General features: G+C 40.4%; 1 protein-coding gene across 2 annotated transcripts in view; it reads right to left on the reverse strand.

Moving 5' to 3' along the window:
• Nucleotides 1-3,906: 3,906 nt before the first annotated feature.
• The window catches only part of FAM53B (family with sequence similarity 53, member B), a 48,243-nt gene continuing 33,630 nt past the window's right edge, over nt 3,907-18,519 (reverse strand). For both annotated transcript variants that reach the window (XM_008941270.1, XM_008941269.1), the window contains exon 4: nt 3,907-5,087. In XM_008941270.1, coding sequence (XP_008939518.1) covers nt 4,764-5,087 — 324 coding nt within the window. In that variant the 3' untranslated portion in view covers nt 3,907-4,763. The remainder of the gene's footprint in view (nt 5,088-18,519) is intronic.

Consider the following 18,519-nt stretch of genomic DNA (forward strand, 5'->3'; position numbering starts at 1 on the left):
AAATGAACACCATATAGTTTGCAAAATAAACACAGCGAACAGATTGAGAAAAATTATTCTGGCATCTGCCAACCACCAATGAGGACTTTCTGACAAACTTGTGTGTTTTCAGAGCTTCTGCAATGGCTAGCTTAACACCAACAGATCATCAGCATCTTCCTCTGCAATTTGAAAGCCAATGTAAATTCCCTAGGTACCAGCCCATCAGAATGGACTTGGACACAAGTACTTATGTTTTTCAGAAAGATGATTTAGTTTGAGCTTATAATATAGCTTCTATATTCTAGCAAATGAATAGCATCTAGAGATGACAGTGAACCATGCACTGAGAGCTCCTGCCTCTGCTCCAGGGAGCCTTCCTTGCCACCTTACACTCAGCCCCTCTTCCTGCAGCAGTTCCTTACCTTGCCACTTCTAGGTTTGCTTGGAGATGCAGGTCACACAGGAAAGGAAAATGGGATGGGAAAGGACTGTGGGAAGTCAGCCAGCCTTTTCCCCTGCACCAAAGCAAGCTGAAATGGAGCTATTGCTCCTGACAGCTGCTTGCTCTTAACAGATCTCCATTTGTGGAAGAGCTACTACCATCTCCCCACACATCTGTTCAGCGATTTTCTATCATTTTTTTTTTCATATTTGGCCTTCGAAGAAGCTATCACTCATCCCAGCTGCAACTGAAGCCCAGTCTACCGTATGATTTCAAGCTCAGTTCTTTCAGTACATCCTCACAAGTGCATTTTCCCACATTTTCAAGATATCAGCCATGCCACTTCCCACTGCACTCCTCAGTCCTAAGATCAGCATCTCAAGTTGCCTACTTACAGGTGCTCCTGTGAAGCACAGGATTATCTCAAGTCCCACCACACATATTGCCATTGGTGAACCTTAGCCTAAGCTTGCTTTTCTACCACCAGCAGGACAACCTGGCAGATCCCTTAGATGAAGTAACACTGGGACTCTGAATTTGTGTAGTTATTAAACCCCATCTAAACTTAGTGCTTTGCTGAGAAGGATCTTGTCTTTCCCCACCACCTCCTCCCTGTCACAAGCATTTCTACAAGTTGCCAAGACTATTTTGAATTCTAATGCTATCTTATCTTCCGCATCTGTCCAGCTTCCTGTTGACTGCAGATTTAACGTGCACACTACTTTGTTATCCAGGTTGCTAATTAAAATGAAGGCTAAGTGACCTAAAGCACCTCTGGCTGCCCGTGCAATAGAGTCTTCCGTTCTGCCAACGGGTGTGAGACGGAAGGAAACCCCTCCCAGAGCAGAGCTGCTTACAGCCCAGCTCAGCCCGCTTCCCAACACAACTCAATCTCTGAAACCATCCCTTCCCTTTTTCCAAACCGCCTTCCCTATTTGCTCAACACTTGCTACAGATTTTATTCTATGCCCGAGTGCAAGGGTGCCAAATTCATCATCTGTGAGCTTCTTTTGGAGTAGGACTTCAGATTTGGTGTGGTATGCAAAGCCAAAGCCTGCCCCATCTGAGCTAAGTTTTAAGCAGTAATTCCTTTTACTCTCGGTTCTCAGGGGGGGATTACATTAGCATCTGTAGACAAAGTGCACAGATTCCTTCCAGCAGATTTCTTCATCTGCCAGTGCTACTGCACAGCTGTTCAACTACTTATTTTCCTGTCACCCACTAATAAGAGCCTAAACTAGATAATTACTACTTCTACTTTCATAAAACTTGTTCTTCAGTATCTAAAACCGCTCCTTTCCGTTTGTTTCCACAAAAGGGCTATTTAGAGTTTTAACAGCTGGCTTACCAGGAGGCTGAGTCCTCTGTCACCATGAGCAAATATAGCTGCACCTTCACTTGGGAAACTCCTTCCTGCCTTCAGTGTGCAGGTAGGAACGGGGCTTGGTATTGACTGAAAGCAACATACTGATGGAAGGCAACTGGAGAACCCTGCCCTTGAGGCAAGAGAATTTAATTCACTGAGATCAGAACCAGACCATATTTCAGAGCTCTAATAAATATTATCTGGTCTTCTACTCTATCACCATCTTATTAATAGCTTCAGTTCTTGTTATTCTTTTTTTCTTGGCAAAGCACATTCCTCCTTTTATTCACATCCTCTGAGGTATTTTCTTCCTTTTTACTACTTCTAGGAGTTTCTCCTCCTTGGGGAAGGAAGAGTCAAATGGATTGCCACATTAGCTTTCTTGTTCCATGCCATTACACTTTTAACTAGAGTGCTTTCAAATAGGTAAATTAGCTTATAAGTGATCCCAGTTGTACTATTGGCCTTTGCTACAATCCTGCACTAAAGCTGATTCAATTTTACTTACCACTATTGCTCAATTAAGAAGAATACACAGAGTAGTGTAGTTCTGCAACTAGTAATTGCAGTGCAGGAGGGAGCTGGGTTATGCCACTACCCAGGATGACTTCTCACTGCACTATAGGCATTTCCCATCTACCCGCAAAGGCACCTCACTCGCTACTTCTTGAGGAAACAGCAAGACTAGTGTTCCTCAGTTGTGTAAGATAATTTCAAAATAGCTTTGTGCACATGCATGCCACCATCTCTATAGAATCATACAATCTTTCTGGTTGGAAGAGACTTAAAATCATCAGATCCAACCTGTTAACACACCACTGCCAAGTCACCACTAAACCATGTCCCTCAGCACATCATCTACACATCTTTCAAATACCTCCAGGAACAGTGACTCCATCACTTCCCTGGGCAGCCTTTCCCAGTGCTTTACAACTCCTTCTATGAAGTAATTTCTCCCAATGTCCAACCTAAACCACCCCTGGTGTAACTTGAGGCTGTTTCCTCTTGTCCTATCACTTGTTACTTGGGAGAACAAACTGACCTCAAACCTTGCTACAACCTCCTTTCAGGTAGTTGTACAGTGATAAGGTCTCCCCTGAGCCTCCTTTTCTCTAGGCTAAACAACCCCAGGTCCCTCAGCCGCTCCTCACAAGACTTGCACTCTAGACCCATCACCAGCTTCATTGCCCATTGGACATGCTCCTGCAAGCCCTGTGCCACACCACAGCAAGTATCTGTGGGGTGGGATGCACATTGTTACCAGGAGCTTCTGAGGGAACTGAAGTCTTTGTTCCAACCGCAGCTCCTTTATTTACTCATCAAGAAAAAGGAGAATGAACAGCTTCACTTTCTCCCACCCAATATACATTAACATACCAAGAACCCAACAAGTCTTTTCGGTGTTCTTGCCCCTTACTATGTACTTACACCAGTATCCATATCACAGATCATTGCCACTTATTGTACATGCAGTAGGAGTCATAAAAGCAAGAAAAAGCTTTAGAGCTTCATACTGGCTACACAAAAATTTGGTATAATGCTAAGTTATGTAAGCTGGCTCAGTAATTAAAGGCCAGTTCTCCTTATGATCAAAGGTTGACCCTAATCACAAGGCTGGAGCCTGTATCCTACCTTGCCACAGCTCTTCTTACATGCCTCAAGATATTAATTTCTTATTTTAACCATATTCCATCAGCTGACTTAAAAGATGTCCCTGTATTTTGGTTTTATGGCACCAGTTAGAGGGAGTTAGCTTATTTAAGCAGACTGACACGATGAACTGAAATGCCATAATCTAAACTTCCCCATTTCTAGCCAATTGAAAACCATTTCAAGATTGATTTCCCCCTTGCTCAGGAAAACCCCTGTTGTAGCCAAACTAGCAAAATAACTGTTGCAAGAGCCTGCAATGCATACAGTATTACACTTGAGATGATCACATTGCACATCATCACAGACACTTTTGAGATCCAGCACAAGGAATTCACCAGCTCTCCAGACTAACCTGATGTCACTTTTCAGATGACCAGAAATCTGCCCTCCCCTTCCACCCAATTTTGCACATAGGCACCATATTATAGAATCTGCCTAGTAACATTCATAAACAGACACCAAGTGCAAAGCAAAATGTCATTTTATTTAATTCAAGGACTATTTTCCTTCTAGTATTGCTGAAGGGATCACCTCCTGGGGAATTGATCATTACAAAGTCCCTGTCTAAAAGTTCAAGTGCTCTTGTACATTCTTTTGAACCACAGAAAACATAATGACCAAGTAGGTGGGCAGCTACTCGCAGTTTTATCCCACCTAAATTAGCATTGCTTCAGGCTAGAAAACAATTCAAGTAGTAAAATAATGGAAAATGTTAACCTTTAAGGTCACTACCATATTTTGATCAAAAAGTCCTGAATGTATGAAAAGAACATTTGTACATGTTGTGATGGCGTTTTTGACCAGACGCTGTCGAAGATGGCAGTTAAGTATTTTGGACCAGTTGTCAACCAGATATTTAAGAGTTCTGTCTGAAGGTTTATTACCAATTTCATTATGCAATTCACTTTTCACATTAAGCTCTTTAACAAAAGCAACATATACCCGCACCAGAATCACTGTAGACAGATTTAGTTTTATAGAATGCCCTTCTGAAAATTCATTTCAAAATAGAGATGCTTTTTTTCTCCAGAACTGTAAAAGCCATAAAAATGCAAAATATCTGTTAGGAAATTTTTAATCAAAATTATTCCTTAATGTTCAAAATAACATTTAACCTCCTACTTTGTTGTCATCCACATATTGATCAATAGACTAAACAGGTAACAATGGTTCACGTTTTTCCCCACCTGAAACATTTCTTCTAACACAGGCCCAAGATAGGCAATACAGAGATTCAGGGACATGGATTATGTATGGCAAAGGTAATCCTCTATCGTTTTAATTTAGAATAACTCTGATTCTAGCACACAACTTTGAGTCTCAGTTGTTTTCAATCTGCTCTAGGTCCAAGTCCCCACAGTCTAGAGGAAAGATGCCTTCTTCGGTGCTCTCACAATCACTCGTGTCCTCATCGCTTTCACAGACTGCAGCTGCTTTCTTATAATCCCTTGTTTTGAAGCTACCTTGGCATGACCCACGATGCCTTACTTCATCCAGCTGTTCTTTCATCGGACTGGAACCAGGGGTGATGATGTTCATAAGATCATTTGAGTCACATGGGGATGACACAATTGTCTTCATTTGTGTGTCATCGTCATCATCTTCATAGTCAAGGGAGCAAAGACTTTTGGAATTTTTTAAAGTCTGCAATTAAGAAAAAATAGATATTAACCATGACTGTGCAGCAGGAGCAGAATAAATTCCTTAAATTCTTGAATGGACTGAGAGTATGTAATCAAAAATCAGAGTGCCACATGTTTAAAGTATTCCCAGAAACAACGAGGAATGTTAAGAAAAAGGAAGAACAGCATTTAAATACTATACAATCTGGTTTTGCCTATTCCCATCAGTGAGAAATACTACCAGTCTCCCTTTTTATGCACTAAGATACAAACCCCAAACTTTAGTCAACTAAAGGAGTAACTACAGACGCCCAGTTTGATGTATGAGCTCCCTGGCAAATCCAGAGCTCAGCATTAGGTAATGTCAGTGTTTAGGTCAAACAGCTGCACTGCAGCCCCAGCAACAGTTCATTTCTCAGCCTTCCCAAGCATGCAGACAACGAGCCCTCAAGCACCACCTCAGAGAGAGTCTACAAGGTAACTGGTACATCTGGGTAACCCCAAAACAGAACCAAGCTTCTACTGGAAGTGTCTTCCCCCAGAGTCACCTTAGTTTGTCTTACATTTGGGTACCATTTGAACAAGTGATCAGGACTGTAAGCAATTCTGTTGCAACGAAAAGTATATTAAAGACACTAGTTAAAAACACTAGATTAAACCCACGATTTAAAGTATACTAAACTCACCTTTCTCTAAACACAGGAAAAAGAAAAGAAAACCTTATTAGATGTGCTACCTCTGCCCCTCAGATAAAAGCATAAAACACCTAAACTCCTCACGTAACAGTAAGGGATCCTTGCCTAGAATCCAGAATCAGCATTTAAGAAAAAGCAGAACCACACAGACAGCAGAACTTAAAAGATTTTCCTAAGGCAGAACTTGGAAGTTTCTCATACAAGCACACATTGAGAGGAGGCTGAAATAGTCAGGACTCCTCTCAGAGGTGGTAAGAGCCAGGAGAATAAAGTTGTACAAGCTTTCAATAGCTTACTGGTTAAAAGTGATTCCAGTCTCTCATATGCATGGTAATCATTTTATTACAAGTACATCCACAGGGAACAAAACCAACTTTCACACCCATTTGCAGCTTCCTCCCCCAGTTTGTCATTTTTGAAGTATTTTATATTTGTTGATATATCCGGATGAAATGGGAACATTGCAACATTCCTAGTGTGCTATATTCCAGATGCTCTTCCAGAGCACTGGAGAATTTTTCTGTTTCAACAATGCACGTCAGCAACCACATGAGCAGCTTACCAGTATCTCTGGGTGGTTTGTTTTGTGTGGTGGTTGGTTTGTGTTTTTGTTTTTGGTTTTTTTTTTTTTTTTTTAAACAAAACTTCACAAATTCAGAAGGAATCTGAATGAGTCAGCCTTGCCTAGATGAAGGAGAGGAGAATGAGGAAGCCTCACTGAGGTAAGTGATTTGCCTGACCCCTTAGGGTCAATGCTACACATAGAACATTTTGCAGACAAGGCCACTGTCACTCTGCAAGTTCATACAGTTCTTGGACTACCCTACATCAAACCTACACAGAAAGTTTGAGGTGAAGGTAAAAAGCAAAACACTTGAGTTTTGAAGTTCAATCAAAACTGAAGCCAAGTGGGCTGAGGAGTGCACAGCAGTCCTGGTACAGGACAGTGGTTCACCATCATACACCACTGCACACAGCTCTTCTCTTGCTCAAAGAACTTCCACACCTCATAATATAGATTAGATGATCAGTTAACAAGCAATAGGCTTCGGGCCAGAAGGATCTGTAAGGGATAACCGAGTTTGCTTGGACAGAAGACCTCATTTAGGAGTTGATTTATGCAACTCCAAGACCTGCATACACATTTCAGAAAAAAAAAAAATAAATTGTTGACCACAGTTCTGCCAGGAGGAATTCGAAGTCCTTGTTAGCTATGTTTAAAACCCTACCTCCAATTTGCACAACTAGCATCAGCAAAACTGATAGTGTTGCATAATCAAACCCCTTTATTTCCGAATTTCACTCCCCTGTGAAAGCAGTTTTGGTCTAAAATAATTCCCATTTTCAAAACATTTCTATATAATTCACAGCTTATTCAAGTACAAACATTTGAGCTCCTTTTTGTGACCAAGAGGTGTGAATTTTGTATTTACCTGAAATCAGAACAGCATAGTTGTGAAATAGGAAGTGCTAAAGGATATTTTAATTCTCTCTCATTGCTTATAACACATTTCCTGTTGCATATCTCCATATCAGGGACAATATTTTTCAGTTCTTTAAATCTTACAGTAGGCCCTGGGAAGGAAAGGGATCAAGTAAAGGAAAGCTTTCAAAGTTCTGCTTTTAAAAAGGAATTCTTGAGTCCCCCTTCAAAATATCTTTTATTCAATTTACTGCTAGAAATTAATCCAGCCACACAGCTGTCTTTCTAGAAGGTTTGTGTACATAAATGGAAAATTCCCCGTTAGCTGTACTCTGCTGAAAACACTTGAATGGGAACTTTTAGCCAGCTTCCACACAACAGCCAGGGCATTCAACTGGTTCTTTGTTCACCCACTTGTCACAACCGCACGGAACTAAAAATAGGTGGATTTATTATCTCGCAGCACAATCCCACTTCTTTCACAAAGCAAAAGGTAGAAATTGCAATGCACTGAAAGCTCTCTGAACGGCAGCTTTACATGTTACACTGGTACAGTACCACACCTTTCAAGCACAATTGTGCTCAGTGGGGAGCCCGCGAGTACTTGCTCAATGGTCCTTGTTTTATAAAGGATGCTGGACTAACAAGACAAAAGAGTCCACAGTTGGCAATGGATAGAACTCAATCAGCTAAAAGTATTCTTTTGTGTGATGGGAAAAAAAAAAAAGAAAAAAAGAAACTCAGTGTTTTAAAAGAAGTGAGGCGATAAAATGTCTGAATATTAAGAAAAAAACCCCCAACTTTGTACTGAAAACAATGGTGAGGAAGGAAATAAAAGAAATCTCTCTAGACCCCTGCCATACAAAGCAAACAAGAAAGGCCCAGAGTAGCCTGAAAGGAAGCTAATGTCTGTACTCTTTACTAAACCTCTAGTTTAGAAACCTGTAATACATCACTTTCCAAATATAAAAAGCAATAAAGAGGTTGTTTTTGTTTTACTAACAAAACTAGAGCATTTGCTACAGTAGTCAAGGGAAAAATAAGTCATTTATGTGCATGAAAACTTAGTGTATAATGGGAGCAGCAGTTCTCATGCTTCTTCCCCATGCCCCCATCGCAGACCAAGTCCACTCCTTTCCCACTCGGCTCTGAATGGGGGTGGAAGATACAGCTGCTCTGAAGAGATGCAGCTGCAGCAGCTGGCACAAAGCAAGGAGCAGGGGAAGCCTGAAACCACCAGAAGCCCTGAGCCCATCCTACTGCTTCTCAGCACTAGCCACCACAACAGGATGGGCTGCTCCCTGAAGCCATAGGCTTAGGAAGAGAGGGAATTCAGGCTAATTGGACTAGTTATTTGGCTCGCTTTGTCTCATCCTGAGACTTTTGCCTACGGCTGCACAACACAAGAGAAGCTCCTTTAAGAGACACCAGCACATAGGTTTTCTTGACTGTTAAGTTCTCTACCAGGGATATGAAAGATGTGGGTGATGCACTGGTCATCATCATGAAGAGATCCTGGAATTTCCTGGAATATCAGGAACTAATCCAAGCACAAAACACTGAAGAGGCAGCCCAAGCATGAAGTAACACACGGCTCTTTCTGTTGCTTCTGTGTATCTTGCCAGTTGACAGAGATGAGGAAGGAGCAAGTTAGATGGGCTGCATTTCCCTTCGTCTTCACGAGACCTTATTTCACTTCCTGGATTTGTGCTTCCTATAGATTATAGTCAGATGGGCTGAAAACCAAGTGCTTTTATTGATGGCAGCTCATACCACAGTGAAGTTTTAGATCACATACAGCATATGTTCATCTCTCAGACACTAACCTACCTGCCCCCCAAAGAAGTCACCATTTAGCCTCAGCAACAATGAAGTCCAAACATGGTACCAACTCATTACATTGAAGAGACTTCATTTAATGAAGCTAAGAGGGAGACTGAAGGAAGGACTTTAAATTATAAATCAAATTGTCACAAAAAACTGTTCCTAAGCAGCTCACTGAATCATGCTGAAAGCTTCCATCATGGTCCTAATCCTTGCATCTCCTTCCATGCAGGGAGTGAAAAATAGTAAGAAAAATGCTGTTTCTGTAACAAACCCTTAACCTTTCTGTGGAGTAAAGCTCTTGATGTTTGGCTGTGACTCTTCTGTCCTGCATAGCACTTGAACATTTTGTGAACTCTCCAGTGTTCAGATAACCTTAGCTTTAAGAAGCTTACAGCTGAGAAGAAATACTGTTCCATGGGTATGAAGTAGTGCTGACAGGAGGGAAACAATACAGTATTCTTCATAACGTTATATGCTTGAGGCTTGCTTACACACTCTAAAATTTTAAAAAACAACATTAACTGGAAAAGATTTTCTCCCTGCCCAAATGAGAAAGCACAGGTGTAGAAGTAAATTAAGTTATTTAATTCAGGCATCTACAAAAATACTTCAGGTCAAAAAACACCACAGATTTTTAAACTATGCATTTGAGATAAACCAAAAGAGAAGGTTTTTTTGTTTGTTTTCTTGCATCAAGCTACAAAACAAGTAGTTAACAAAAATGTTTCTATTTTTGTATTTTGTGGAAACAGAATCAAATCCCAAGAAGATTCCTGACACCTTCATGGGCAAAATCAAACCTCTGATGAAATTCACTATGGGAATCAAATATGCTGTTCACTTCTTGTAGCTCTGCAGTTATCTCTTATTTTCTCAGAAATTTGATGTGTATTTTGATATTAAAAAATGCCAAGCTTATTTCTTCATAACTAGGAAGCAGAAAAAAAACCACAGAATATTGTATATGAATAAGAAATAGCCAACAACCTCTACCACTTTGCCATGTAATTAGATCTTAACTATAAAAAAAACATTCCTTGCATCAGATATGAAGTTACTGCTGCAGTTCTTGTAGTCAAATAAGGTAAATCCTATTTGCAAACCCAAAGACCTAGTTAAAAATCAATACAAGCTGGCACACAGCTATATATATGGCTATGACTTGAAATGAAAGTTGTTCAGTGCTTTGTCTCTGCTGTATCTTCAAAGGTTATTTTAATTTTTTAGATGTAGGTGCCCAGGAAGAGAAGTAAACTGACATCCACTCATTTCTTATCAGATGCTAAACAGCATCATGAAGTAACAGGCTTTCATCTTCCACTAGCCAGACTGTTCTAGATTTAAGCATGCAGCTTTCTGGTGTAGTCTACCATAAAAGTTGATCTATTTATTGGCCTAGATTTTTATCCTTATATTCTAATTTGTGCCATGGTATCCTTACAAGGTTTATTTATGCGCTCTAAGAACTTGTGATTTAATTTGGCTTTTTATTTAGTGCTATTAGGTGGAAAAAAAATACTACGGCTTAATGAAATAGGCTTAAATGAAATGCTGACTTTGTCTAAGTATAGAATCATATGCAAGAATACAAGACTGTTTGTCACATGAGATAATTGACAGAAACCAGTGGAACAGGTAAAGTCTACAAATGAAAACAGGACTGGGGCTGATCAGGGGTCCAGTCCTCTGCCTGAGCACCACTGCAGTCTTTACACCTGCACAGCAGCATACTCCCTCATTTAGCTAGGAAACTTTGTAGGGCCCACTTAAAATCCCTGCTCTCGCACCAAATTCCAACCAGCCACAGGTAAAGTCACTGGCCTGGCAGATCCCAAACACAGCAGGGTTACAACCAGCACAGATTTAACCTGAAAACCTGCTTCCCCTTTGCCCCAAATTCAGACACTAGAAACTATTCATGATAGTCACTCCACATATGAAATTGAACTCCACACTCAAACTAAATATCCTCCCCACTCTTTTTCCTTGTAGTGGTTTGCAAAGATCATCCAAACAACTGAGGAGAAATCCCACAGGCCTTCTCAGATCTATTAGCTCACCCCCTCAAGTGCTTAGTGTGCACATGTGCTCAATTTAGTTCCAACATTAAGTAACAGAAGAAACTAAGGAAATTAAGCAGATTAAAGAAAAGGTTGTCAGTCTAAAGGTGTTCCTCTAAACCTAAACAAAAAACACTGAGCAGATGAAACACTACTGCCATTTTTTATTTATTCGTTTCTAAATTAAATTTTGGTGAAATAGGGGCAGTTTACCGCAGGAAATTCAAGTTGCTGGTGTTTAGTACTAGTTTCTGCAAGTCCAGAACTATTCATCACAGGGGTTAACTTCAGTTTTAAAGACAAACTGGAAGCTAAGCAAGTTAATCCAGTACTTCATATAATACAGTCAAGAATATGATTCAACACCAATATTAACATGAAGGGGGTGAACATATGTAGCATTCTCCCCTAGTATAAAACCCAGGCCAGCATTAAACTGCATCTTTAAAAGTCTACAATATGGAATTTTAATTGATACATTGGCATCTCACATTTTCTAATTCAGTGGATTTGTGAACTGCAACCTTTTACCTTTCCTGTAAGTATAAATCATGAAAGCTTTTATTATAAGAGTGTGGAATTACAAACAGGCCTACCTATTTCACCTGCATGTGATTAAGTCAGAAAAGTTTCAACTGCTCTTAATACCAGTCCAGCAAGCTGAAAACCTACAGATGCTATGAATTATTCCATTAACTGAAACAGAAGAAGCTCACACAGCAGAGGTAACTGTTCTGAACTGGCTGATGATAATCAATACAGTGTCAAACAAAGCAGAACATAATGACATTTCTTTGTTCAGCTGAATAATACAGGACAAGACACTGGCCAGGGAGAAAAAAGATGAAGCCAAACAAGACAGCTACTAGATAGAGCAGCAGTGTTTGTCTGAAATGCACTGATGCATTAGAACAGAGGTGTCCTCAAAGTGAAAGAAGCACCACAGAAAAAAGACTCAAGAGGCACTGAAACAGCAGGAAGAGTGTCCAGGAAGATGGGTTCTAGCTCTGTCCTTGCTTAGGCAGCAGCTGAAGTCTGGGGTCTCTTGCAGGACCTAAAACAATTGCTCTGCTTTAAAAGAAACAACTCTCTTTGAACACCTTCATGCAGTTATTTCCCCCCTCCCCACTTGTCCCTAAGCACATCCCTAACATGGAGAGTGGATTTATCCACCTTATTGGTAAACTGAAGAGGTGGACAACGTGGAATTGGGCTTTTACTGTGCTTGTGAATTTGCCACACTGAAGCCTCTCATCAGCCAACTGCACTAACAAGTGATGGTGTGATGAGGAAACAGATGCACTCCGTGTTCATACAAGGACGATGAACACATCTGGTTTTGTAGTAGAAGGGCAAAGAGGGAAACAGTGCAAGCACGTGCTCTCCCCCAGCAGAAATGATTGATGTTTTGCCAGACTTGTTCCATCTTCTCCCAAGTCAAAAACTTTTACCTTTCTTTTCAGAAAAGAAAAACAGGCTCTGGAAACAAGAAACAACTTAAAAGTCCAAGTTACTATCTCCATTAATAATATGAAGAAATTATTTTATAGAGGCTTATTTTAAATAATGCCTAACTCATAGATTTTAGAAAGATGCGTCTAGTTTTCTGCATTTTAAACTGGGAAATAAGGAAGCACGCTCACATTAACATGAGCGACACACACATCCCTTCACATAGACATATACTAACACACTTCACAGCTGCTCAAAAGGAGCAGTACAAGAAATCTGCATAACAAGAACAGGATTGCTTGCAGAATCATCTCTCAGTGTTCAGCATTCAGGATCCAAGAGCAAAGACCACTCTGGGGAGCCAAAGTCTCTAACAGAGGCATTCACAGACTTGTATACTACAGTCAGCTCTAAAACAACATAAATAAAAAAGTTACCTCCAGACTCAGGAGTTTTACTAGGCTACTAGATTTCCAACTAAATGAATTCAAACAAGAAGAGAAAAAGTTGTAGCTGTGCTTCCACAAAATTCCTAATAATCAGTCACATTTGGAAGTTCACTTTACCATGCCAAACTCTGTTCTCAAGTAACAGGGTTTAAGTTGACTGATTATGCACCAGAGTAACACAGGACAGGATTTGACCCTTATGGCTTCAAAACATGACCATACTGGCTTAATTTCCTGCCATTTATGTGTCATCTATTTTTATAGAGAACTTCTATTCCTGAGCAGTTTAGCCAAGGTCTTATTCCTTCACGACTGCAAACAATTACTTTCATAACTGAGTCACATACGCACTGATTTTTGCAGAGCATACCCATGTACCAACTTCTCTTAAAACTCTAGCACACAATTTTTTTATCCTCGAGTTAAATATTAAGTTGATATGATGGGTCAGATTTATAAGAAATTAGAGACACAAACTCCAAATCCTGATTCTGAGGCTGCCCTCATTAGTTACTGACAGATGTCAGCCTCACCTATATTATTGGGTTATGCTGGCACTCATCATAACTAGCATTTTAAGGGATTCTGTAATTGGGCCATAAAGTTCACTTCTGCCAGGGAAGGGGGATGGGAGAAAAAGGGAAACACAACTTCAGCTTGGGAACAGTTTCCCCTTCTTTGGACCAGTTTTCCACTACAGAAAACACTTGTCTAACACAAAACCTTAAGATCTTGTTATACAAGTGCACATAGGCACGCGTGGGTGTACACAACACATGCACACAAGTGCTGTTACCAATCTTTTGCTCAACTCCATGCAAATCCAAGAATTCAACAATAAATTCTTGTAGCAGCATTAATTCAAACTGTAAATGGACTCTTGCCACTAATTATTTCCAGAAACAAGTTAAATTGAACACATTTGTTTAGAAAGAAGTGAATTAGCACTGTTCACCTTCAATCTCCAATATATGTACTGCATTTTTCTAGCTTAATAACTGAATGTGGACCATTTTGAACATTTCTGAAACTGTGGCTCAAGAGCACTCTTCAGTGGCAAGCCTTCTATGTTTTTGTAATACTGAGACAACTTGTGCTAAAACTTCTGTTTGATAAATACAATTTGGACAAGTTTATTGGTTCAAATACCAAAGCTGACAACATGTCAGCAGTTGATGCTCAACATTTTTTTTTTTTTTTAAAAAGTTAAGTCAGGAAACCACATATGTGGTCCTTATCTTTCAGCTGCACTGAAAACCAACAGTTTTTAAAATGCATCAGAAGAGAAGCAAACTATACACAGCTTCTGTGTAAGAGTCAACATTCAGAGTGCTAAAGCATTTTGATAATGCTAAAATTGAGCTCAACCTTCTCACTGTATGGCCAACTGCAGTTTTTCTGTTTTGTAATATAAAAAAAGTCAGAGTTTACATGAAAAAGCTGTAACATTCAGAAAACAACAGATTCAAGTATTACACACACTTCATTTTAAAGACTGAAATTTGTTTATACTACTACAGCTCGCAAGCTTCCCAGAACACCATAAAAGCCTTTTAAGTTTTAGTCAGATGGTTATTACTATAATGAAAACTGAAATCAGGAAACTCCTCAGAAGCCTCATTTATTTAAAATTCAATTTCTGGTAATAATTAAGCTCAATGGCAGAAGCACGTGTCAGCAGCAGCACATAAAGAACTGAGTATTTTCACGTATAGGGACAGATCAACTGTTTGATCATCTGCAGCTAACTTTTAACACTGAACTATCACCTCCTATATCACTTTATGCAGAAAGCATTTGCTTATAACTGTATCCCATTACAAGTTGCATGTAACAGCAACTTAAAAAGAAACCATGTAAACATCTCTTCAGTTTGTATATACTTGAAAAAGAGGATGTAAACGAGTCAGTATTTCCCATCCTAATGGAAGAACAAATTGACATCACTAATTGATGCAGATGAATTCCAATCAGTTCATTTTCACATGCTTGAGACATCTGTTTTGCTTTTATCACACCTCTGTACCAGTATATACATGCAGCAGGAACTGATCTACACAGTGCAAGAGTAAAAGACAAAGTGACAGTTAAACTTAAGACTTTCCAAAGTGATTTTAATAAACCTCTCTGTAGAGAAAAATCTCAGGTGAATTAATTCAGTTTTGGTCTCTTTCAGAAGATGACGCATCAAGTCAGAAAGCAACTGTCAAAACCCAAGGGGAGTTTCACAACAGGTAGTATTCAGAGTAAGGAAGACCAAAGCCTAGTTTCAGAATGAAAAAAGTTCTTCCAGTCTGGTCCTATAAGGATGCACTGGCCTATTAATTTGATTACCATGTTACTAGAAGAACCATGAATATTAAGAGAACCCACTTTCCCAAGATTACCCCATGTGAAACTCAAAGAGGTATAACTAAATAACTTTTTTGAAAAAAAAAAAATAAATGGGACAAAAATAAATGTGACTTCATTATTTTGGCAAGAGATCTGTGAAAAAAATTCCCATATCAATGATTAAGCACTACTCAACTCATCTGCTGCCACCATCTCTTGCAATTTAAAGCAAGGAAAAAACCTAATCCCCTGCCACCTGCCCAAACCCAGATGGTAAAACCTGAGAAAGTGCTCTCACCTCTCTCTAAATCCTCTGGTGTAGCTTAGGCACATTAAATGTCAGTGCCCTGTACAGAACACTGAACCATAGCTCTTAACCCAATATTGCATTGTATTCCAACCAACATCACCAATAATTTTTGCATAATCCAATTTTATGACAGGCTAAGTAATAATTAAAAAAGCAAATGTCCACAGCTGGCCGAGCCCTGGCTTGTGAGCTAATAGATGGCCCCTTTTCTCATAATGTCAGATGCAGCTGGTCTGGTACTCATTAGCTCTTTCAAAAATGAATACTTACTTGTACATACAGGAACTTGCCAGAAAGGAAAAGCAAATCTGCAGCAGGTATTAAACTGCCTCCTCCTCTTATTAGCACATTGCTTACAGAAAAACACCATGAACATACAAAGTTAGTTCCAGGTATGACAGAGCAATGCTGTGCTGAACAGCTTTGAGAAGCTCCATCTAGTTGCAAAGCATTTGTTACATAACACCGCTGACAAAAGAAGGGAAGAGCCTCTGTCCCTAATGAGATTTCCTTTCCCTCCCCAGCCTCGTGGCTTGTCCTCCCTCGCTGTCAGAGCCCAGGGAACCTCCAGCACAAGGGCTCACTTCATCACATGCCATTTTGGGCCTAATTTCACATTGTGACCCACTCTGCTGATGCAAAGAAAGCACAACACCAGATGCTCTCTGCGCCTGCTACTTCAGCAGCCTTTCATTCACTAGGCCAAAAAACTTCCAGGCATCCATTCAGAAACAAGTACCCCCAGCCTGGTCTGTCCTGTCAACAGGACAAAGTGCCGGCTTGTCTTCAGCTCACTTTTGATGCTTGCCTATCATCTCCCAGCCCAGCCTACTCCCAGCTCCTTTCCTTCTTCCCAAGCCTGCTGGAATCTGAACTTTAAATGGATGCCCTCCATGGCAACAATAGATAAAAAAGGAGCCTTTGATTGTTCATGCATTGCGGAAAAGAAAGGAGGAGATTCATCCTGGCTTCAACCTAGCAGGAACTCATCAAGCACGGCTCCCCTTCCACTGCAATGGGATGCCTTCGCCTGCAGCCACTCATTCAAGCTCCCTGCATAGATGTTTCCATTCAAAGAGGATGAATTCTTCAGGTTTCTCCTATTAAGGAATTAAATGTTGATCCTATGAATGAAGGGCAACACCAAGCTTGGAAATCTGCCAAAAGGTTCTGTAACGCTCAGCAGTTTGGAGCTAATTCAATACTTATTGATACCTAGCAGGATTTATAGCTGCATTATTTATAAGGAAAAAAAATCATAGAGCCATATTTAGACCTTAGTAAAAAACTATTTTTAGCACCATCTGTTTTTCCAGTTTTGTTCCCTTTCTTAGGCAAGAGCATACTTCTACCCAATTCCCTCTTCTTTGCCCATGTAAAAGAATCCAAAGAGCCTAAACCAAAGCACAAGTAATCATATTGCTGAATATTTATTGTACATCAGTCCTCCCAATCATGTTTTGGAAATCAAAATTGCTGACTAAGAAAAGTCTCGGGCTGAGGCTAGAGTATATGTTGTCTTCAGTTACAAGACTGAGCAGATTTTTTTAAAGCAAGGAGCAATGTGTTTCACACAAATAAGATTACTATCTGGAAAGAAACAACCGATCATTAACTGCATTAAGCCATCTGAAAAGTGTTCACACTCCTGGCAGTGGTTTTCTGGGTGACAGTTGCCAAGTTTCACCCTCATTAAACCCACAGATATTTTGTCACAAGTACATTCTGCCAAGCTAGGCTGCTGTTAAAGGGGGAGACACGAATCACAAGCTGCTGCTGCAGGCACTTTGTGTCTGTGAGATGAGGTGTTTCAAGCTGCAGCTGCCACCCAGTCAAAAGCTCCTCCAAGCCTCAAATTACTTCTTCAAGCTTAAATTTATATTCTGCTTTCAGTGTGGGACATGACACTGGTGGCCTCTGCAGCATGACAAGAGGGACAGAGTTGAAGGGGTTGCTGGTTTCTTGAGATCCAAGGGAAGCAAGGCTTTGAGTACTTGAATACTGATTAAAGTTCTCAGAAACGCACTTAATCGTAGCAACAGATTCGTCTTAGCCTCACAAAAGTTTCCTTTTTACCTAAAATAGTAGCACAAACACTTGAAAGTCTTACTGTTAATTGTGTCAGATTAATAAGTTTTACTTTGGAGCAAGGCAGAAAACTCATCCAGAATACGAGCTAATGGAGTTCTTACTCTTTGCAAAGGGCAGCAGTAGTAAGGGACTGCAGGCTGCTTTACTAGGGCTTGCAGCACCAGCCAAGCATTCCTGGGAAGTAGAAGACATACAGCAAAAAAACCCCAAGAATAAATCCCAGCATGTAGCACATAGGTCAAAATTAAATTCTACAAATGCACAAACAAATACACAGCCATTATAAGGGGTTCCAACAGAGAGTTCAAAGGACTTTGAAACTTTAAAGCAACCTATTATTGATTAATGTAACAGTCCCTTGGCACTGGCATTATGTGACAATAATTTTAGAATGTGAAAGAAACAGAAGATAAGAGTGCTGTCCAACCAGCAGCCCTTAGGATGCTTCCTTCCACTTGACCACTTTCTTTCAGTGGAGAAAACAGGGCACAGCACTTGTAACAAACTGCCAGGTAGATGGAAGGGCTACTTGGCAGTGTGATCCAGGGTCAGGCCATTCCCAGGACCGGGGCCAGGATGCTGAAGCCTGCTCCTGGTGAGAACCACCTCCATCTGCCCCAGCAGCAACCGCTGTGCCCCATCTGCCAGACAACGCTCAGTGGCTGCGACCAACTGATGTGCTGAGCAGCCTGTCCCTCTCACGGGGAAAAGCTCCAGGGCTGTGCTACTTCCACAGGACACATTTCAAAGGATAGCCTGCCTCAGCTGAGAGCAGGTCAATAAAAACTGTTCAAAGGAGAGAATCAAAGTCTG

Source organism: Merops nubicus, unplaced genomic scaffold (assembly GCF_000691845.1).
Source record: "Merops nubicus isolate BGI_N331 unplaced genomic scaffold, ASM69184v1 scaffold10705, whole genome shotgun sequence".
NCBI classification, from domain to species: Eukaryota; Metazoa; Chordata; class Aves; order Coraciiformes; family Meropidae; genus Merops; species Merops nubicus.